Here is a 19,912-nt window from a genome sequence, read left to right as displayed (position 1 = left end):
GATAAGAGGATAATTCACACAGGTCCAAATCCTCTTCACAACTAGTTAATAATATGGTCGATTTAATTAATTTGTCGTGTATTCTGCTTCTGCTACTGCTGCTGCTGCTAAAGGTTCTTATTTCGTGACGAGAAAATTAAATGACTGTAAGTTTGTTTATTTCGTGACATGCATGGATCGACAGCTGATTTTTTTTTCTTTTTTTTTTTGCTGTATTGTTTCATTTTAAATATTAAAAACCCTAGAGAGAGAAAGAGAATTGAGCATTGGCTTTAGCCCTTTTCAGTGAATTCATGTAATGTATTAATGAGATTATGGGACAGTGTAGTGTTAGAATTAGAAAGAAAAAAAATGCTAAATTCAGAGATATTTATATAGAGAGAGAGGGGCTAGTTTTAATGGTCTTGTTTTCTTTTGCAGTGTAATTTTTTTTCTTTTTTAATCTTCTGTTGTTGTACCATTGTTCTGCTTCGAATTTAATTGCTGTAGTTACTCTTCTTCATCTACTTTGTTCTTGAAATTATTATTTATTTATTTATTTGTTTCCTGTTTCTTGTTTCAATTCAGTGTTTTTAATTCAATTCCCTCCATTTTTTGTTTGTTTTTCAATTTGAAATTCTTGGTTTGAGACTGAAGAATTTGTGAAATTGAATTGAGAGTGCATGTGTTTGCATTTAATGTTGATGCTTTAGCTGGCTAGACAATGTGAAAATTATTCAACATTGTTCATAAACTCTTCATGCAATAATGGGTAAGTTTAATCACTATACTTCTTAATAATACCCATCATTTCTAGTGTAGTTTTTCCTTATGTTGGACGGAAATGAAAATGTTTTAACGGAAAATGATGAACCGAAAAATGGCGAAATTGTACTTTTTTTATAAAAATAAATTATATCGAGTTTAAACAAAATATAGAAACGTTTAATAAGTTCCGTGCAACATAGGTTTATTAAGATTTTATTTACTTATTTTATCTACTTTTTGGGTTTCTGCTCATCCATTTTTTTTGACAATCCGCTTAAAAAGGCAGAAAACAGAAAGTTGAACGTGGTGAAATTGAGGCATTGTTTATGCATGGAGATTTGCTAATTAAAAAAGGGTTAAACTAGGGTTTCTAGCTTTTTGTTGCAACTTAAGTATAGTTAAATTTATTTATTTATAGTTGGATCATTGTTTAATTGACATACTAGTATTTGAATTGCAGACCAATTAATTAAATATAATTGTCTCATGTTCATGGTTACTCCATATACTTAGATCTTGTATCTTAAACCCTAAACGACCACCCAAACCATCATCCTACCGTTGATCATTGTACCTTATCAGCAATAAAGGGCGGTCAATTAATATGATAATATTAGTAATAATTTGGAATTAATAATTGGAATATTGAGGAAGAGTTTTGATTGATTGTTCCTAGAAAAATTGACTTAAATGCAAAATCTAATTTTCTCAAAGAGGATGCCTGTCTTGCTGGCCCAACACGCTTTCTCAAAGCTTGAACTTTGTACCCCTTTTATTTTTATTTTTCCTACATGAATGCATTATCTATTTAATGCATACAGTTAAATTTTTGGCACTTCACTTTTTTTGGCTAACGGAAAAGGAAAGTGTTTTACAGGAAACTGGAATTCGAAAATTTAAGTCCATCCGAGCTCGAATTTGAACTTTTATAATACACTCAATCTTGCATTTGAGTTTCACATAAGTCGAACTCGGCTTGACTCGTTTATATCATATTTAAAATTGATGTAGCGTAATGTTATATCTGTCTAGAAAGATTAAGTTATATACATATATAGACGTTTTATACCAGATTTATTACATTTCGAACGATGATATAGTTGTGAATAAATAGATTGTTTTTTTTCTAGTTTATATGTACATATATTGACTGAATTAATAATTATTCATTCAAATCCAACAATTTCAAATTTAATTATTAAACTTTTAATATACTATATGACCTACTTCACATTTTTCTTTTAAATAGTATTGATTGTCACGTACAAAGTCAAGTTGAGTGTTGTATTACTATAATTTAAAAATTCAAAAATCAGCCATGACAATAACCTTATATGTAAAACAATTATTTAAAACTAAATTCAAAGTAATAACAATAAGAGTAAAAGAAAAAGAATGAAGGGAAGTCTCCATCCCATACTCTTTGAAAATAGATTGAGATAGTAATTAATTAATTAAATAAGCTCCTACGCAACAATAAGAGAAGCTATAGAAACTTCATTGGAATCAGTTTGTCTGTTGAAAGTTGAAACCTAAAATATGATTTAAAAATGACTGAAAAAATAAAGAAAAAATATTTAATTCTTAAAATGTAAGTTTTGATAAGTTCAAAAGATTCTTTGAAAAAAGAGAAATTAATGTGAAGATGTAGTAATTAAGAGCTTGTTTTTTATTTTTTCCCTATGAAATGAATGTTTGCTTGGTTTGCCATTAAAGCAAATAAATGAAAGAGTTAAAAGAGGACTCTTCTCTCTCTTTGTCAATTTCCCAATAAAACTCTTGTTTATTGCTTCCACCCACTTCTAAACTCATTGCTTTCTGGCTGCTACTGCTCCATATTTATACCTTGAAAAATTATTACTATATCTTTCATTTTTCATTTTTGCAATATGACTAAGGATTGAAGAATCGGACCGCCTGATTTAACCGGTTCAATCGAGAATCTGCCAACTATTCGTCCGAAAGATCTCTCAGTTGAATTAAACCGACAGAATCAGACTGAATCAAAGAACTGACGAATTTTTGGAAACCATCCAGTTTAAGTACCTGTTCACATTTTTTTTTTCTATCAAAGGCCAATTAATTTAAAAAGGAGGGTTGCCTTTAATTTTTTAATATTAGATAATATTATTTTTAATTTTTTGATATTAGGTTATTTTAAATTTTTTGACATTATACCTAAAAGTTGCTAGGAGCATGCAAGCGAGGCTCAATTTTTTTTAGAATTTTTTTATTTAACCAGTTAAATTAACCGAAAATTGAACCGGTTGGCACATCAATTCGGCTATTGATTCGATTTAAAACACTGAGTATGATCACATTTTTGTTATCGCTAATAATAAAAAGGACCCGCTGTAGTTTAGACGGTCGAAAAATTCTAAAATTATTAGTAATTAATTATTATATCAACTACCTAATAAAATGTCTTTTTAGTTAATGTGGGTCGCATTCATGCAAACTCAATTCTATATATTAAGGTGGTTGGTATTTTTAATTGAATGTATCTATTTTTGCTTTTTGGTTCTCAAATTATGACATTCAATATGGGAAATTTTTCCTTGTCTAATCTGGTGTTGTTTGATGAGAATATTCTCATTTTACAGTAATGAATTAAATTGGAAATTTTAACGCTAAAAGAGAAAGCTGGGTAGAAAAAAGATTAACAAAAAGGTCTAACTAATCAGTTAATCTTTAAAAAAAAAAGCTAATCAGTTAATGATTACTAAAACTATAGTCATTACATTGTTTCAAGGATATAATCAGTCATGGTAATTGTCAATTGAATGATTATCAAACAAAGTTCAATGTAACAAAAAGAATATACTCCCTCCGTTCCGTAAAAATAGAAAAAACACTTATTTTATAAGAATTAAGAAAGTAGTTATTTATAGGTAACTTGTGATAATTTATCTAAATTACTCTTTGTAATCAATTAGTTATGTACATTTTCCAAAGCCACTTTACTAAATATAGCACTTACAACTCCTTTTTTTATCTTTTCAAAATATGCATTTAATGTTTTATGATAAGCATATAAGGGTATTTTGATAATTTTTGACTTAACTAACTCCAGTTTTTCTATTTTTATGGGACAAAAAAAGGTGTTACTTTTTCTATCTTTACGGGACGGAGGGAGTAGTTATTTAACAGAGTTTACAGTACTGCCTAAGGAAAGGGAAGTGATTATTATAACGACTTTTTTTTGTAGAAAAAGATAGTATATCTTTCTTAACGATTATTCTAATATCGTTTTTTAATAAAATTATTTGATAATGACTAATAAAATTGTTGTAAAAATTAATAATTTTAATAACAGAACTTACTTATACTATTATTTTAAATTTCAATTATTTTGACAGCAAAATCATATCGTTTTTAAAAGTATTTTTAGTAACGACTTATTTTGATTTATTTTTAAATATAATTATATTACAGCAATTAATTAAATTATAATAAAATATTTAGTTTTTCCAATGATTTAATTTGTGTTATTTCTATAAATAACCATTTTAAAACGATAACCAATTTTAGTACTAAAAGAAAAAAACAATCCCACATTAAAAAAATGAAGTTTAATTTTATAATAATGTCTAGGCTATAATTAAAATAAATTATCAAAATTAAGTTGATTTTTTTTTAATAAAAAGAACATGTCAATTTTTTTTTTTTATAATTTGGGGAGGGGGAGCGCTTGTGGGAGGAATTGAACCTACGACTTATCAATTTGCTGGTTAGCGCTTATACCATTTGAGTTAAAGCACATTGGTATGTTAGAATTATTTTTAAGTTAGATATTTTTGAGATTACGCATAATTTAATAAAAAATTTAATTTGAAGATTTTTTTCAAGAAAACAACTTCAAAGTTCAAGCATGTTAATTTTGGCTTAATTGCACCAAAAATTATAAAATTTCGCGTGTTTTTGGTATTTAACATAGTCTTGTTTTCTTGGCATAAAAAATCGACTTTCATTTTTTGGCATATTCGTCCACATGACCATTTCTTTTGAAAAATTAAGCGCAAAACGGCACCGTTTCACATCTTGTGGACAAATATGCCTAAAAATGAAAGTTGGTAATTTTTCATGCCAAGAAAAAAAATTATATTAAATACCAAAAACACGCGAAAGTTGCTGTTTTTCTATGCAATTAAGCCATTTTTTTTATAATAATAGCCAAATTGTTGTTGCAATAATAGCAAAACTTTAGATTTTTTTGTTACAAATTTGACTATCAACTTGTAATAAAATAATAATGCAATTTGACTATTATTATAAAAATTAAAAAATTAGGTTTAAATTAAAACAAGTTGTAAATATTTATTTTTTTTACTATCAGTAATTCAATTAATCTAACAGTTACCAAATATAGTCCTATCTTATTTATGATATGATATTTTATCAGCCGACCCAAAGATTTAGGGCTAAAATATAGACGCAACGAGAAATTCTTAGATAGATTCAGTCTATCATGTCATCCGTGAACTAAACCAATTATATCATATCACCTCATTAAAATGAGAGTATTATTATAATATTATTATTCAAAAGTGTATGTAAATAACAAATAAAATTATAAAAATACCCTCATTTTAATGAGATGTTATGATATAATTTGTTTAGTACACAAATGACGTGATAGACTAAGTCTATATAAAAATTTCTCTAGAGGCAACATTCGGCCAGAGAATAGTTTCCTTTCTTAATTCAAAGTAAATGATTATCCATGAAAGTCGCCTTATATTGTTTTACTCGATTAAGTATTCTTTTACCTGAATAGTATTATCCCTACATCTTTTGAATCTAGAAATAGATAGCTGACCCCATATTTGTGCATACACTATATGAATTTCTGAGAATTGTGTACATGTATTTAATCTCTCATACTATTCATTTTTATTTATATATCACTAATTAAATTCATACATTTTAATATAAAATTTTATAAACTTCATATCCAATAATATTTTTTCAAGTATGAGATGCTTTACATTACATCGTTAAACTTCAATTGAAATTCAACTCTAACTCATGACCAATGTTTAAAAATAAATCGACTTATCGTTTTTAATCTTTCATTTCGAATCACTCTATTCATGATCAGCCGAACCAGACTATGATGCTATGTTGGAATCAGAAGACACATAATTTATAAATAAAATAAAAATCACAATCATAATCAGACATATAGTTAATTCAAAATTCAAAAATAATAAATATTAAATACTTTCTAACATTTTTATTCTATGTCATATATTGTTAACATTGATTTTTCATCATATTTGATATTTAACAATGAAGTATGTACTTGGTTTGGTTTGACCGATTTATTACTGATGTTTTGGTTCAAGCTAATTATATTGCTTTGACACATTTTCAAACCAAAACCAAACCTGATAGTAATAAACTAATAAAATTGATTTGCTCTAGCTTGATTTTTTTTTTTTGTAACTAGTTTAAAACATCATCAAATAATTATCTTATTTATCATGTAAAATAAAATTTTAAATAATTATCAATTATTTATTCATCACTAAAATAAATTTAAATTTATGGAACAAATTATAATAATGATTAACAAATGAAAAGTATTTTATAAGTTTTTAATTACCATTTTATTAATATGATAGCATAATATTATAGAAATATAGTATTTATTTATCGATAATAAATATAGAAATATTTAAAATTATAAATAATTATAATTATTTATCAGATAATATTTAAATATATTATTTTATCAAGTACGATTTTAAAAAATAATGTTAAAATTTTATTTTTAAATTACAATATTTATGTTTTTTTATTAAAAGTATGAATATGTGCATATATATTGGTTTGGATCGGTATATGTTGATTTATAATTTTTAAAACTGCAGATCAAACTAATAGTTACTTTTTCTTTATTTTTTAAAGTAAAATCAAACAAGTAATCTTTCAAGCAGTAATGTTAAAACTATTTTAAAGGATTTTTTTATACTATAATTTAGTATATAAAATAGAAAATATCAAAGGTAATAACTAGCGGGCGACCCCCACCTTGCTTGCTTCCTCCCCCCTAGCTCAGTCATTTGACAACACAAAGACCAGTTTCATGAGTAATTATAACTGTAATATTCTCCCTTTATCTCATTTTAATTGACAATAATTTTTATGTAGATTATTTAAGATAATTCGTTAATTATTTAAGATAATTCGTTAATTTTATTGCCATAATTCAATTTTTATACTCTCTTCTTACATTAAATACATTTCATTAAAAATTTAACTTAAAAAAGTAATGATATAAGATGATGAAACAGAAAAAAAATCAAGAAAAAAACATAATGAAAATAAAATATCATCACCTAATATAGATATCTTTTTTTTATCTAATAGAATGAGATAGAGGAAATAATTTAAAGTGTTTTTGTCCTTATTAAAATATCAGTAACATTAAACAGAAATTGATTAAAACACGATTTAAATTAAAAATATTTTTATAACCATTGGTGGTTATAAATTAAAGATAATTTGCACGAGTGACATATATAAGTGGAGTCGATGTCCATGACAATTACAAGTTATAAAAACGACAAGTACAGTGGGGCTAAGTAATTAGAGAGTGCAATAATGTCGTTTAATGATTTGAACTACCTATGCTTTAATTCATAATGAATTCTCCATCACTGTTGGTTTTCTTGTACTGAATTCCAGGCATGGAAATCTGATAATCTCAATTGCCATGACTGGGAGGAAACTAGCTTTACTTAACCAAACAGTCAGCAGATATATTATTAATAAGCCAAATGACGAAAAATACAAATCTTTTAATTTGGTTTGTATCGTTCTGAAATGCATATTTTAATTTCACTAATATCCGACCTTAAAAAATTTAAAAATCTGCGTTTTCAAGATGATATAAATTAAAAAGTTTGAAATTTTATGAAAATTTCTTCAAGATTTGGCTTTTTCCCGTCATTTGGCCGTATTAATATAATTCTTTTTTTAAATTTAAAATCAAATAAAAAGCATAGTCATTTCACCTTGAAATTAATAAAAAGGTTTTTTTTGAAAAACATTCAACAATAATATGTAGATCTTTTATTTTGAGTAATTGTATTTGATCGTTTTATGGATAAATTATTGAGACTCCCTTAAATTTTATTGAAATACACTAACTGATTTTCTAGTTTTATAAATTTATAGTGACGTCCCTCATATTTAGATATATTATACTATTACACCTATTCGTTAATTTTTTTTTCCGTTAGTCAATTCATAAGTATAAGCACTAGATAACAATTTGCTAGACCGTAAACTCAATTTTTCCCTTTTCCCAGTTCTAAAAAAAATATTAGTTCGATTTAATAAGTTTTAGTTGAATATTAGTTTGATTTTAGTAAGTCTCAATTTAGCCTCAGTTAAGTTTCATTAAATTTCAATCAAATATCTATTAAATTTTAGTATGTTTTTATAAATTTCAATTAGAGAAGTTTAGATTATAGGAGAGTGTTATGCTATGGGGAACTTTAATAAGACTATTGTCGTTTTATGTTTTTCACATATGTCTTGTAGTGTGATTCATCAAATATTATATTTATGTCTATTTAATAATTATTATTATAATTATAAATTATATTTAAATACAAAATATTAAATAATTATTAAAATAGTAGTTAATTAGGAATAATTTATTTTATATTATTTATATAAATAAAAAATATTAAATAATAATTAAATTAATAATTTATTTGAAGTAGTTTATCTTAATTAGAATTTTAATGGTTTAAATAATAATTAAAAAAATAATTACTAAATATTCAAAATAATCTATCTGATTAATATTCTAAATAATTATTTTAATATAGTACTACAGATATTTTATTTTGGTGAATAGTTTAATTTTAATATTTATTTTCAATTTTTAATTTTTAATGAAATTTTCCCGTTTTTCTTTTACGTTTTCTATTGGAGGCTTTGAGCCATTTATAAGGAAAAGGTGGCCGAAGAGTGCTGCTTCTCGATTGCTTGATTTGAAAGCCCAATTCCAAACATTGTCGGCCCAACGATAAATATGCAACTCAACAGCCCATTTTCAAACCAGACAAACTGGCAAAGCTGTACCTTGACGAGGATCTTTCAAACACATTTTGCAGATTTTATATGGCTACAATGGGTACATGTTGAAAACTATATTTTTTTTAAATACAAATAAAATTGTCTGTATGATTAAATAAAAATAAAAATATAAACTATGTGTTTTTCTTAATTCATATAATTTAAAATGTAAATTTTCATTTTTTTTGCTAATTCATATTGTCAATTACGTCTTATTGATGAAATCTATAATTACTAATAATGTAATTTATAAATAACCTATTTTATAACTCTCCCTGTTTTTGTAAAATAATATTGAAAACTAAAAATAAAAATATGATTGTTCCGATCGTATCAACAATAATAGATTAAAATATTAATCAGTAATATTAAATTGTAAAAACTAAAGATAATACACAAAGTTAAGTCTAGTAATATGCTTGTAAGATGGAGATGAATAATTCTAGACTATTTAATTGCCATCGGAAGTGTTTTGATTGAGTTTTTACCGTGAGGAATTGTTTTTTGTCATTTTTTACTATTTGAAAATTAAAGAAAAGAAGATAAGAGAATGTAAGAGTTAGATAATAATTTAATCCATTAAAACAGCTCGACCAATAGACGTGTTCATGAGTTTGGATATCACCCTAAGGCTGAGTTTGGACAATAATTTTTAGTCCCTAGCACTGGTGCAGCCCAAATCCCAAAAGAGCTCGCTATTTTATGAGCGAATTTGACCTTTTATTTTTATGTCGTAAGTCTAAAAATGTATAGTCTGACCGATATAAAGAGTAAGAGCCGAGTTTAAATAGGAAATATGAAGTTCCGACCAAAATTGAGCCGATTTTTTTTATAAAAAATAATAAAGCCTAACCCGAACACGGGCCGTGAACAAGCTTAATGACAGGCAACAAGGTGCATATTTGTTAAAAAAACTCAAGTTCGTCATCAAAATATTATTTAACATCTAATTGAGATCCTAAACTATAAAATTATATAAATTACATGTCTTTCTTTACAATTATAAATTTAATTATGTAAACTAAAATATAATAATTTCGTCATAGTATATATACTAAAGCCTACTAAAATTATATTAAAATATGCTAATAATTTATAGAAATATACCAAAATTAACTTACGATATTTAGAAATTATACATACGTTTATATATAAATTAAAAATATACATATACCAATATGATATCGATAATTTATAAACAGTATGCTAAATTAAATTAATAATTTTACAAAAGATATACATATTAAAATAAAATCTATTTTTTTATTAATGGTAACATCAAAATATATTGAAATCATACCAAAAATGAAACTCATATTTTATTTTTCGATATATTTATCTATTTTTACATGTTTTCTCTGTATTTTAGAAGTCCCATATTCTATTTTATAATTTCTCATTTTAAATATTTAATTTCTATTAATTTTTTTTATCTTTCGTTAAATCACCTATAAAGAATTTAGTATAGAAAATTCTACCATCATTTATAAGAGTAAAATAAAAAAACATAATAGTAATTAGTAGATTTAATGTTTTTTTAATTTGTAGGTAAAATGAAATGAGACGTTTATAATGAGACGGAGAGAATATATTTTAATAAATTCAGATATTTTTAATAAGGATCCCTAAAAAAAATATCTCCAATTTGCCAATAAAAATTGAAGAAAAAAATAAGATGGGTCAATAAAATCAAGCGAAAAATAGAACGCCAACCATAATTGGTGGCATGTTGTCTACTACGACCCTGCCAAAAAGCCATCAAAAACACAGAGGAATCTTTACTTGCCCAACTCAACGAAAAACACGTGTCCACTCAATATCACTTTCACCATCTTCTTTCAAAACGACATCACTTAACTCTCCCACACAAAAAATCTTCAATATTGCTGGTCAGCATAAGAACAGCAGAGTAAAAAGATTCAATCTTGATAAAAATGGAGATCTGTTCTTTCAAAAACTTATAAACTAAGAGACTTCAGATTTCACAAAAAAGCTTCAAATGGCAATGGCGTTTGAAACGGCATCGTTTCGGTGCTGTTCTTCAATCGCTGCAACCAGAAGATATTCTTCTTCAAAACGCTATCGTTTCAACTCTGTTACTTGTTGTAATTCAGTTGACAATTCTGATTCAGGTGGTAGTGTAAGAAAGTCAGTGAAGTTAAATGTTTTTCCGTCTATTAAAAGAAGCAGAATTGACGGCAATGGCGACGATAAAGACGACGCTGTTAAAGGGTTTAAAAAGAAACGCGTTTCGAGTTTGTTTGGAAGGAAATCTTTTTGGAAAAGGATAGTTTTTGTTTCAACTAAAGCTCGAAGTATTATTTTGCTCAATCTCATCACTGTTATTAATGGTATGTTAATCTTATTCACTATCTAGGTAGCACGGACACGTGGAAACGGGACACTGACACCGAAAAATGGTGTTATTTTATCCTATGTAAAAAATGAAGTTCCGTGTCTGAAATGTTCAAGTGTCGGAAATATTTCCGACTAAATGAAGTGTCAGTGCTACCTGATCTATTTTTATTCTGTTATTAATGGGAGTATAATTTTAGAGTTTTAATTTACTGGGTGATGGTTATTTTGGTAATTTAGAAAGTAATATTGAGCTGCTCAATTCAATCTTATGCAATTGTCACATTTTAGTTCAGCTATATAGCAATTTTACAAGATGAAAGTTTGGTTTGCTATGAGTATTTAGGTGGGGGGGGGGGGGGGGGCGCAAGCAGTGTTATCAGTCCTGTTATAAGTTGCTTGTTAGTTTTTAGTATTATATTTGGATGACAGTGTTGACTTTGTTGTAATGTGATGTTGTAGCTAGCAACATTCCAGTTGTGAAAGAAGTTGAAGCATTGATTGATCCAGCAACCTTTACAGTTGTGCGATTTGTTGTATGTGCTATTCCCTTTATCCCGTTTGTATTGCAAGCTCGGGGTGATGTGAAAACGCGCAATGCAGGGATAGAATTGGGATTTTGGGTTAGTTTAGGCTACCTAATGCAGGCTCTTGGACTGATGACCTCGGATGCCGGGCGTGCCTCCTTCATATGTATGTTCACCGTAAGTTTCTTGATCAATTCCGAGGTATATTAAGAGGTATTTTTTACCCTGTGATGTGTTATCTAGTAATGAATTAGGCATGTTTTGGTTGAATTTGTCAGGTAATTGTGGTACCATTGCTTGATGGTATGTTAGGAGCAGTGGTTCCTGCACGCACCTGGTTTGGAGCTCTTATGTCCATCGTAGGAGTCGGAATGCTGGAATCCAGCGGATCTCCTCCCAGTGTAAGTCATTTCTCTGTGCTTTTAAGTTAATTTTCCGTTCATTTGTTGGTAGTAGAGTATTAGTTCTGATCAAAATTTATGTTGAAACGTTCATACCATGTGGGCAATACTTAACACCTTTTCAGATTGGGGATCTCTTGAACTTCTTGAGCGCGGTGTTTTTTGGTGTACATATGCTTAGAACAGAACACATTTCGAGAAGCACAAATGAAAAGAACTTCTTACCTCTTCTTGGGTATGAGGTGAGCGGTTTATCCACATGTGCCTGCTAAGTAGAAATGCTGCCCAGTTGCCTTTATACATGGTCTGAACAAACCTGATGTTCCTATGTAGGTATGCGTTGTTGCTCTCTTTTCAACGATGTGGTATTTTATCGGAGACGGGTTTGATGGCATCCAAGATTCCGACCCATCATCCTGGACGTGGACAATGGCTTGGCATTGGATGGTTACTTTTCCATGGATACCAGCACTTTATACAGGAGTATTTTCTACAGGGTTGTGCTTATGGGTAGAGGTATCTTAATAGCTTGACCATTTTCTGAAGAAAATACTTTAGGTTCCAATGCACAATGGTTTCTTGAATTTCTTTATTTCGGCACATTGTTTTTTCCCCGATTTGTTTGTGCAAATTAACTTCCTTCAAACTAGTGAACAATTGGAAATGGATGCCACAAACTTGAGGATTTTTGTTTATTGCATGTTGAGTCTCATGGTTCTTCATCACATATTAGGTAGAGGCCTGGTTGATCACTTATTTTACCTACCATGTGTTCCTCTTGTTTCTGGAAACTGTAGATTTTGCTAAACAAAACTATAAAAGAGTCTATCGTTATCCTTACAATCTTGATTCCGGATTCTTGAAATTCCTTTCTGTTATGTCCCTCGTCAAACTTGTATTGTTATTTGTTCGGCGTTGGAGGCAAAATTGTTTGTTATTTTACAATTAGGAGAAACAGTCGCATACAGTGACACAACTTCTCCTGCTTACTATAATTTTCTCTCAAGTAAAAGATAATATAAGCCACATTGCACTCGTTTTCCCCTTTACTTTGTAGGAACTGTAGCTTGATGATTAAAATTGATTGATTGTGCAGATGGCGGCGATGTCCGATGTATCAGCAACAGAAACTGCAATAATTTATGGGCTGGAACCCGTGTGGGGTGCGGCTTTTGCATGGTTTCTACTGGGAGAAAGGTGGGGTACTGCTGGCTGGATTGGAGCTGCTCTTGTGCTTGGTAAACTAACTTCTATATTCAGTTCTTTTTCTCTTCCAATTTTTGTAGATATGATAAACCTGTTTGGCCAAATGTTTCTCTTTAATATTTACCTCTCTAAACCAATTAATCTCCATCTTCCATCCCATGAAAATAACATTTATGCTCACTTGGAAATGCAAAGCCAAAAACACGAGGTCTGGTTAAGCTGTCTTATGTACTGATTATCGACAAGTTTATGAATTTAATCACAAGGCATAATATGTTGCACGAAAACTTGTCAAATCTTACGTTTCAGTGTTTTATATTACACTTCCGACACTTTGAAACTTTATCTTTATAATAAATTTTGTACAAAACTCTCCGTGCAACATTCTGTCAATTAGCAATCATTTGGTTAGAGGAAAAATAAATCTCAGTTTAGTTTCTGAGAATAAAATAATGAAAATATCACCGGAGTAATCAGAAAAGAATGACTAAATGTCTTGTGATTCCTAACTTGAACACCAAGCTATATAAACCCATAAATAACAACTTAGATACATTCCTGACTATTTACATGTCGAAACCTTGAACTTGGATGGTAGTTTTTGTCTTGAACTACACGATCCAATACTCCGTTTGAATCCTCGAGTTGATACAACTAGTATTCATTAGCTTATCATTTTTGCTTGCAGTTGGAAGCCTAACAGTGCAGATATTTGGATCATCATCCCCCGACAGGTCTATACAAGATAAGAGAAAACAAAAAGTTGATAAACTTCTGGCTTCAGATAAGCAGAACGCTTTGTCGACCTCTCCGGTTCCGGTCAGTTATAAAAAGGATGTTACTGATATATTGAAGAAATAAGGAACAGAGTAGAAAATGTATTTGTACGATCTTGTAATTATACAGCATCAAAGATTAACCTTAGTTTTAGTAGCTGATACGGTCCCATACCATGGCCTTAACATGTATATCTATTTGTTTAGAAACTCTCATTTATACGGTAATTCCAATATTAGAAAAAGGCAAATAACGGTTGCCATTTCTATTTACAAATTTAACATTTAGGCCCTCTTTAATACAGTAGTTTTTCTTTCTTTCTACTTTTATGAATTCTTTGATATTTTGTACTCACTTGAGTAATTCGCCACAGTTCCAAAAAGATTTTTGGATAAAGAAATTTAAAAATACTAATCTAAAAACTAGATTTTAGGAATTTGGATAAAATTAATAAAGGGATTCTTTAGGTTGATTTAAAAAATTGGTATAGCAACTAAAGCCACTTTTATTTTAGTACTGTTGCTTTAAGTAAGATGTGCTTGATTAGCAATATGGTATGATAACATATATTAGTTTTAATAATAAATATAGAAGAGTAAATGAATTATTTAATTTAGACATACTTTTTTGATTAATAGATAAATAATTATAAAAAATTTAGTTTAATGGAATATATAATCAAAAATTAAAAGGAATAATTGAAAATTATTCAATTTTTCAAGAAACAATAACACACATATATATACACACTTTTTTCATACTTTTTTTACTCTTTATGTGTTTATAATAATATCTTTTTTATATATTAATTTTAAAATATTTATAAAAATAATCAAGATGAACTCAAGTCTCAAATATTCTAACTAGTTCGAGTTCGAGCTCAAACTCCTAAAATGAAACTCAATCGAGTTCAAATCGAGTTTCAAATTTTACATTTTAGAGTCGAGTCGAACTTGATAGTATTTCGACGTGACTCGACTCGTTTATCCCCTAGAACAACAGTATTAAACAGTTGGAATATGTAGCACATATTATTTTAAAAAGAAAACAATGTTATATTTGCATTTGGTGATGACTTATTCTTATGTTGCAGGCAGAATGGTAGTAGATAACCTTGATTTTGCTTGAACACTGAAGTTTAAGGGAGTCTAAGTTGAAACTAGAGAGATATAAGCAAGTAATTACAAACTTTGTTTGGTTCAATAAACTAAACAAGAGACAAAACATGAAAATTATAGGAAGCACAAAAAGGTTGAAAGCAAACCAAATCTGGATCATGGTAAAGGAGCAAAGCTGATGGTGTAAGGAAGCACAATTGGAGTAAAAGCTGTGTAGGTACCGAACTCAGAAACTTCACAAACCGGCTCCAACCTACTAATTTCAATGTCATACAAGTAAAATCTGTTTGATACCCTCAAAAGCAAGACTCCATCTTTGAATGCTAGTGGATCCACACCTGGCCCCAGTAACTTCATTTTCCCCTGCAAGTTGATCAAGACGCCAGCTTGTTCTTGTTCCATCTCTTCCAAGGATTTTGAAAGCTTCACCGACCACTTGAACTCGAAATAATCTTCAAGAATCCACACCTGAAGTCCTAATTCTTCCGATATCATCACATAATGTAACTTCCCGTTAGACTCTCCGATACAAACCTGAGGAGCATTGTCAAATCCCATAGCGGGAACTGGAGCTGGAATTAACCAAGCCAACTCGTTCTCCACGTTAAAACTTAGGATTTCGTATTGTTGAGTTAGCCAGTGAAGAAAACCACCTATGTAAATGCCTTTCTTCTTGTGTAGTTGACTGTTGCAGCGGCAAATCTCCTCTGATAGTTTCCACATCATAGTCTTTGAAGAATATATGCCGAATGCGAAGTACAATTCCTCATCCTCTGTCTCCATTTCATAAACTCTAACCAATTTGAAGTTGGATGAATTTGCGGAGAAATCCTGACATGGGTCAAACGCAATAGATATGCTGTCTTCTTTGGAAGTTTCACTCCAGTCCAGCTTCACCCATTGCTTGTTCACAGGATTGCAAACAAATAAACAAGGCTGGTTACATGGGAAGCAGCTTCGGCAGCATACTAATCCATTGCTGGCCGTCAAGAGAACCACATCTTGAGGGAGGAAATCAAAGACCTTTTTTTGAAGTTGAGCAGCAGCTCCCCATTTCACAGGAATGTAGTTAATTGTTTCAATGTCCTGTGAACACCATTCATACCTCTGCTGCAACAAGAAACCGGACACAGATTCTCTTCTTTTCAGTTGCATCGCCACAAATGAGTGATCAGTTATTGTTTTCTGCCACCCTTTCGAAACAAGCTTCGACTCAACCAAATTTTTCGTCGGAATTCGTGACAGCACATTAAAGATTATATCACTATCTAGACTCTCAAAACTCCCCATTTCCTGATCAAGCAAGAACAACGAAAGTTAAAGATTAGCAATTTAGGAAAGGCCAACAATATTTTCTTTAAAATACGAAAAAAAGCATCTCAAAGTCAGTAACATATCAGCCATCTGCAAACTCAAACAGTCAATACCTATGAAGAAGGGAAATACAGATACGGAAAATGAAAACCGGAAACCAAAATTGGAAAGGGCAAATGGATTTTTCGAAGTCGTTTCCGAAAAAGAAACAATAACACCTAAACACAAGGCTGAAGAAGTTTTCGTGCAACATAGATTAAAACTAGTGCAAACAAACATATGAACTTGCTAGTTGCCCACAAAATGGCTCATAAAGTGTTCCTGTATTAAGCATATCACCACTTCCACTTTCAAAAGAGTATTTCCCAGAGAGAAACAGGTCATATGAGTACTGAATTAGGGTTGTGGTGAAAAGAATTGAGATGTTTTCAGGTCATTAGATGTTAAAATTTTCATATTGCATATTGATTCTCTAATATTTGGTATTGGTAAAGAATGAAAGTAGAAAATGCAGATTTGCTATTGAAGTTAAAATACATTTTGGAATGACTAAATATGCAGACTGAGAGAAATGAAATACAGATAATTTCTTAAAGTTTTCCAAGGATGGTATCAGTATTTGGTAACATTTGAGCAACCTAAAACATTAACAGAGAATTTCCCAACCAGAGATTCATATATAACCTAGGTAGCACGGACACGGGCACACGGAAATGGACACGGCGAAACGACCTTATATCAAGATTTCCCATGTTAAAATTGAAGTTTTGTGTCCGAAACGTCTAAGTGTCCAACATGTAAACCGGGTAGGCCAACAATACATACAATGCAGTTAAAATCACAACAAAAATCATCAACAAAATCAACCAAATGCCCTGTTTAGCAGCTAACGATCAAATAAACAAAAAATCGCATCCAACAAAAACACAAGATGAAAAAAAAGGACATGAAAAACAAAAGAAAAGCATGCAAAATCCATAAGCTCCATTTTCTCACCAACCAAACAAGACATTAAAATGAAAAACCCATATCAAAAACAAGCTTAAAATTCTCATAATCAGCATTAAAATGAAAAACCCAGATCAAAAACAAGAAAATACAAAGAAAAAGAGAAATATTTTTCTTACAAATTTTCTTGGCAAGAAGTGCGCAGTGCAGGTCTTGTTTTTTCAGATGAATTTCTCTTAATGTGTATGAAATGAAGCAAATAAGTGAAGACAAAAAATGTCTATTTGTAGTGCCTCTCCACTCCCCAGCAAGTTTCTGTGTGCAGTACTGATAGCAGAATACAGCATGATTGTACTGAGTTTTTTTTTTTTAAAAAAAAATTTAAAGTTATAATATCATTTACAAATTTCGTATCATTGTAATACTTATGGAACTTCTTTAAATAGTTGCCTATTTATGTACGATATAAATTTAATTTTCTTTTGAAGAGAAATTAAATGATATTATTACATTTAATTTTAAATGATGATTTTTTTATTAAACACATGTTTCATGTAAAATATACATATTTTACATAAAACGTGACATATTTTACGAAATTGACCGTGCTTCATATTTACTTTGTTATCGGCCATTCTCCAGACCAGAGTTCAAGCAGTCAACCAGTTACAAGTATCTCAATCTATAACATTGATAGCTGTAATGCCAATACAATGGCTCATTCCCTAGCTAAGTTTTCTATTCAGAACTCTTTGAGTATCAAATTTGGATGGGGCATGTTCCACTTGAAATTCAGATTCATGTAATGGCTGATCAATCAGCTCTTTCTTTTGAATTATATAATCTCGTTTTCTCTAAAAAAAATCCAATTTAAATTCTTATTTGCTAGAAATATAGAGGTAGATACTTGTTTAGGACTCAATTTTTCCGTGCAATGCCATGATAGTCCATTATCGAGTGATATGACATTTTTATTCCAATTTATTCATTCAAGTATTACTTTTAGTATTTATCTCCAGTTATCTACTTTAACATAATAAATTGTTATACGTAAAGGAGGATATTCCGGTAAATAGACAAACTTAAAATGGGACGGAATGAGTATAAATACTTAATACTAGAAAACAACAAATTACCGACGGAAAAATCCTAATTTAGCAACGAATTTCAAATTTTAAAAAAATGAAAGGTGTTGATTTTATATGGCAACTTTTAAAGAATGTGATTAAATTAAAACTAAATCTATACTATATATAAAAGCACGGATGGGGGGGGGGGGGGGGGGGGGGGGCAGACACTTTTACCTAATAGCCCTTTCTAATTCATAAATTAATAGAGGTTTTATGGTCATTGTCTAAATAATTTAAAATTGAATCCTATTGATTTCAAATCTCTTTTTCCATGTATACAATTTTTCTTAAACTAAAAGAGTCATAAAATGACCAAACTGTAAACCAACAAATAGACATTGCCGTAGACTATAGTATTGTACTATAGTATTATTGATTTAATGTCATGCCAATCATAATTAAATTAATATTACAACTTCTAATTCTAAAAGTAATATAGTCATGTATTATTAGAAATTTAAGATTAACATGTATATACAGGTACTACTGTTAAATATATCGAGTGTCTATTTATATTTTGAGTAAAAAATAAAAGTTATAATTATTAAAAATAATTAATAATTAAATATAATAAGAATATTTTGACGAGTCACACTACGAGCCACGTGTGAAACACGTAAAGCGACACTAGTAGATGTAAAGGTTGTAATTTAATATAAGATTAATCATTTTTATTTATAGTGGAGAAATCTTATAGATATGAAATACTGAGATTTACGACAGCTTATTTAGTTTTTTTTTTTTTTTGGCTTTTAGGATATGTGAAAAGCTAGAAATCATCATATTTTATTGGCAAAAATTGGTGAAGATATATAGTTTTGTTTACAAATGCATTGGCAAGGCTGTTTCTTTTTACAATTCTCATTATTCAAGTTTTTCCTTTTTTGGGAATAATGTTTATTGCAACTTAGATTGCTTTAGTAAATATTATTTACTGCCTTTCTTTTGAGCTTTCTATCATTAGCTGGTTTGTGGTTATGCTAATCTATCTTTATTTAAAAAAGAACAGGACAAGACCTATTCTAAGATCCCTTAATTTTTTTTTTTTTTGATTTTGCCTGTAAGAATTTTTTTCTTCACTTGGTCCTTTATTTTTAAAAATAAATTTATAAAGTCCCTTCGTTAGCAAAATTGCGGAAGCATGGTGCATTATTAAGGATCAAGTGAAAATACAAGGACTAAATAAAGAAATATAAGAATTTTATAGAACTGTTTTTGAAAGTACAGGCACCAAGTAAAAAAAAAACCAGAAACAGTTAGTGACAAACTAAAAACGGAAAGCACATGGACTT

At 29.3% G+C, this 19,912-nt stretch overlaps 2 protein-coding genes across 2 annotated transcripts; one reads left to right on the top strand and one right to left on the bottom strand.

The window, feature by feature from the left end:
• The first annotated feature begins 10,712 nt into the window (after positions 1 to 10,712).
• On the top strand, positions 10,713 to 14,391 carry LOC126682717 (uncharacterized). Its single transcript, XM_050378464.2, has 7 exons — positions 10,713 to 11,195; positions 11,662 to 11,903; positions 12,005 to 12,127; positions 12,253 to 12,369; positions 12,461 to 12,643; positions 13,224 to 13,365; positions 14,022 to 14,391. The coding sequence occupies exons 1-7, from the start codon at positions 10,844 to 10,846 to the stop codon at positions 14,192 to 14,194; spliced, it is 1,332 nt and encodes a 443-aa protein (XP_050234421.1). The 5' UTR covers positions 10,713 to 10,843; the 3' UTR covers positions 14,195 to 14,391.
• An 856-nt stretch (positions 14,392 to 15,247) lies between these two features.
• LOC126680530 (F-box protein At3g26010-like) lies at positions 15,248 to 17,878 on the bottom strand. Its single transcript, XM_050375664.2, has 2 exons — positions 17,670 to 17,878; positions 15,248 to 16,521 (listed from the first exon to the last, which is right to left on the bottom strand). The coding sequence occupies exon 2, from the start codon at positions 16,516 to 16,518 to the stop codon at positions 15,385 to 15,387; it is 1,134 nt and encodes a 377-aa protein (XP_050231621.1). The 5' UTR covers positions 16,519 to 16,521; positions 17,670 to 17,878; the 3' UTR covers positions 15,248 to 15,384.
• Between the last annotated feature and the right edge of the window lie 2,034 nt (positions 17,879 to 19,912).

The sequence above is a fragment of the Mercurialis annua genome, linkage group LG5 (genome assembly GCF_937616625.2).
Source record: "Mercurialis annua linkage group LG5, ddMerAnnu1.2, whole genome shotgun sequence".
In the NCBI taxonomy this organism is placed as follows: domain Eukaryota; kingdom Viridiplantae; phylum Streptophyta; class Magnoliopsida; order Malpighiales; family Euphorbiaceae; genus Mercurialis; species Mercurialis annua.
The sequence above is the reverse complement of the archived record's forward strand: the minus strand, read 5'-3'. Positions and strand labels throughout refer to the sequence as shown.